This window comes from Dromiciops gliroides, chromosome 2, assembly GCF_019393635.1.
Source record: "Dromiciops gliroides isolate mDroGli1 chromosome 2, mDroGli1.pri, whole genome shotgun sequence".
In the NCBI taxonomy this organism is placed as follows: Eukaryota; Metazoa; Chordata; class Mammalia; order Microbiotheria; family Microbiotheriidae; genus Dromiciops; species Dromiciops gliroides.
In genome coordinates this window covers 102,982,536-102,984,966 of record NC_057862.1, presented here as the reverse complement: position 1 = coordinate 102,984,966, position 2,431 = coordinate 102,982,536, and the positions used below count along the sequence as shown (strand labels likewise).

General features: G+C 46.7%; 1 protein-coding gene across 1 annotated transcript; it reads right to left on the bottom strand.

Annotated features, from left to right (window-relative positions):
• Positions 1-1,230: 1,230 nt before the first annotated feature.
• LOC122738354 (cell death activator CIDE-B-like) lies at positions 1,231-2,146 on the bottom strand. Its single transcript, XM_043980404.1, has 2 exons — positions 1,894-2,146; positions 1,231-1,754 (listed from the first exon to the last, which is right to left on the bottom strand). The coding sequence occupies exons 1-2, from the start codon at positions 2,084-2,086 to the stop codon at positions 1,231-1,233; spliced, it is 717 nt and encodes a 238-aa protein (XP_043836339.1). The 5' UTR covers positions 2,087-2,146.
• Between the last annotated feature and the right edge of the window lie 285 nt (positions 2,147-2,431).

The window sequence follows — 2,431 nt, the reverse complement described above, 5'->3', positions numbered from 1 at the left end:
CCGGGGGCCATGAACTTCAAACCTCCATTTAAGGAGAGAACTCAACTCAGACATCTCACTTTTTAAGCTGGCTGATGAACCTTGGGATTTACCTGACTAACATCTTTACCCCGTCCCCCAACATTGGGGACTTTTTCCTTCCCACATCCCTTTTTAGCTTCCTTTTTTTCTGTGTTGTCTTCCTCCATTGGATTGAAAGCTCCTTGAAGGCAGGGGCTGTTTTTCTTTTTTGTAACCCCACAGTGCCTGACACATAGTAGGCATTTTATAAATTCTCACTGATTGATTGATTAGATTATTTTTTGGCTTGTACTCACAAGACAGAACTGGAACCAATGGATTAAAATTAGAGAAAGGAAAATTTCTACTGGTACCCATGAAATAACAAAGACTCCAAGGGAAGACCTCCAGCATGTTGGGAAGATCCCTTGTGTAGGATCTTCTAGAATTGCGCATCGCTAAGAATTATATAGTAGAATACTTGGGTGGGCTATGATTGCATGTCTGAAGGGAGAACCCACATTGGTGATATCCTAGATCCACTGAAGTATCAAAGCATAAAGAAGAAATTTTTCACATAATTTTAATTGGATACATTTAGAATTGTCCAGAGTTAAGATAGGCTGCCTGCATCACAAGGGAGTAAGCACCTCATCATTGGAAGTGTTCAAGTAGAAGCTCTTTTAGCAGAGATCTGGAACTGAGAAGTCTAAAGGTAAAGCACGAATAAGATCATATCGTTGCCCTTTCCCCCTCTTCCCCTTTCCCCTTTTGTAAAGTCTATGGGCTGAGCTCCAGTCATTGAACTATGAATACAAGATTTCTCCAGACTATTAATGGCTTTCTTTATCATTTTCTGTTTCTTTTTTTTTTTAATTTTTCTATTTTTATTGGAAATGAGATTTGTGTCAGGTTTGTTGTTTTGTTTTCTTTCCCCCCAGAGGGGGTAGGTAGCATTAAAGGGAAAGGAGGAATGGGGTCCTTTGGTGACTCATCATCAGGTCCTAGGGTGCTCAGGGATAGGGAGAAGAGCTATTAGAGGATTTAGGATATAGCCCCTTAGTCAGTGGTGGCTGCTGTAGCTGGGGATGGTGGGTGTAGGAGGCCTCTGTAGGAACCAGGGCAGGAGAGAGAATATCAGATATACATGTTAGTAGAGAACATGTTCAGCTGAGCAGTAGGTGCAGGTAAGGAAACCACATCCTCTCTTTTCCACTCTAAATCCATCTTCTAGACTGAGGGTGGGGCAGTATGGAGCTGGCGTTGATGATGCCACTGCTCAGCACCTTCCACTACATGGTGAATGGTAGATGCAACACCCAATAGCATGTTTCCCAGGCCTTGCAGAAGGGCAGAAGTCCATCGCAGGAGCTCTCTGAGCACCCTCTTGGGACGGAGTCCTTGAAAATCACAGCTCATGGAATAGAGCCCATAGAATGTGGCCTTGATGTTGAGGCTGCCAAAGAAGTCCCAGGGGTTCTGCTTGTACAAGTCAAATGTGATGCTGGCAATGTCCTTGCTGTGCTTTAGCTTTTCCCAGCCCAGACCGTAGGAGAGCACCCCGCTTCTGACAGGACTCCACTTCTGTCCCACCTCCAGGACCATCAAGCTTGTATCATCCTCCAGCATCTGGAAGAATTCTTCATTCTCCACGCTTGTCCCATCCTCCCCTAGGACCAGTGTCAGCATGCCACTCAGTAGCAAGGTCTCAAGGGCCTTGTCTAGTAGTTCTTGGCAGGTAGCAGCTGTCGAAACTTTAATATTTTTTTTTTTTTTGGTAAGGCAATTGGGGTCGAGTGACTTGCCCAGGGTCACACAGCTAGTAAGTGTCAAGTGTCTGAGGTCGGATTTGAACTCAGGTCCTCCTGAATCCAGGGCAGGTGCTTTATCCACTGCACCACCTAGCTGCTCCTGTCAAAACTTTTCTAGTGGCCCGTTTATGATCACAGACACAAAAAGGACGTTGGGATGGGGGAGCTGGAGCCCAAACCCGGAGACCAAACTCAGAACCCACACTGGATACTGACCTGAGTAAGGAAGTAGGGTTCAAGGATGAGATATAGTCCTTGGCTTTGGTGTATTCCATGACCAGGTGAGGTGGTGGTAGAACCACTCTCTCCTATAGTTTTCTCTAAGGAGGATTTTTCTCTTGATGGTCTGGTTCAGAACTTGGGTCTGGTCTGACTCTCAGCAGAGTTGTTGTTGATTTCTGTGACCAGGCCTGGGGTTTAAGCACCAGAAGAGGTTGTGGGGAATGAGTCAGGGTCAGACTCTGGCCCCCATGCCTGGACAGGAAGTAGGGCAAAGTCCGGGAGGGCTGGGACTTGGGGGAAGAGAAAAGGGGAGGGGCCTGGGGGGAGTTGGTGGAGGAACCAGGTCTGGTGGGACCCTGATGTCCTTGAGCTAAAATGGGAGGGGGAACCACTGAGAG

Coding starts and splice junctions, on each gene's coding strand:
- LOC122738354 (XM_043980404.1), bottom strand. CDS start 2,086: ATGGAATACACCAAAGCCAAGGACTATATCTCATCCTTGAACCCTACT. Junction 1,755..1,893: donor AGGAGCAGCTAGGTGGTGCA/GTGGATAAAGCA, acceptor AAAATATTAAAG/TTTCGACAGCTGCTACCTGC.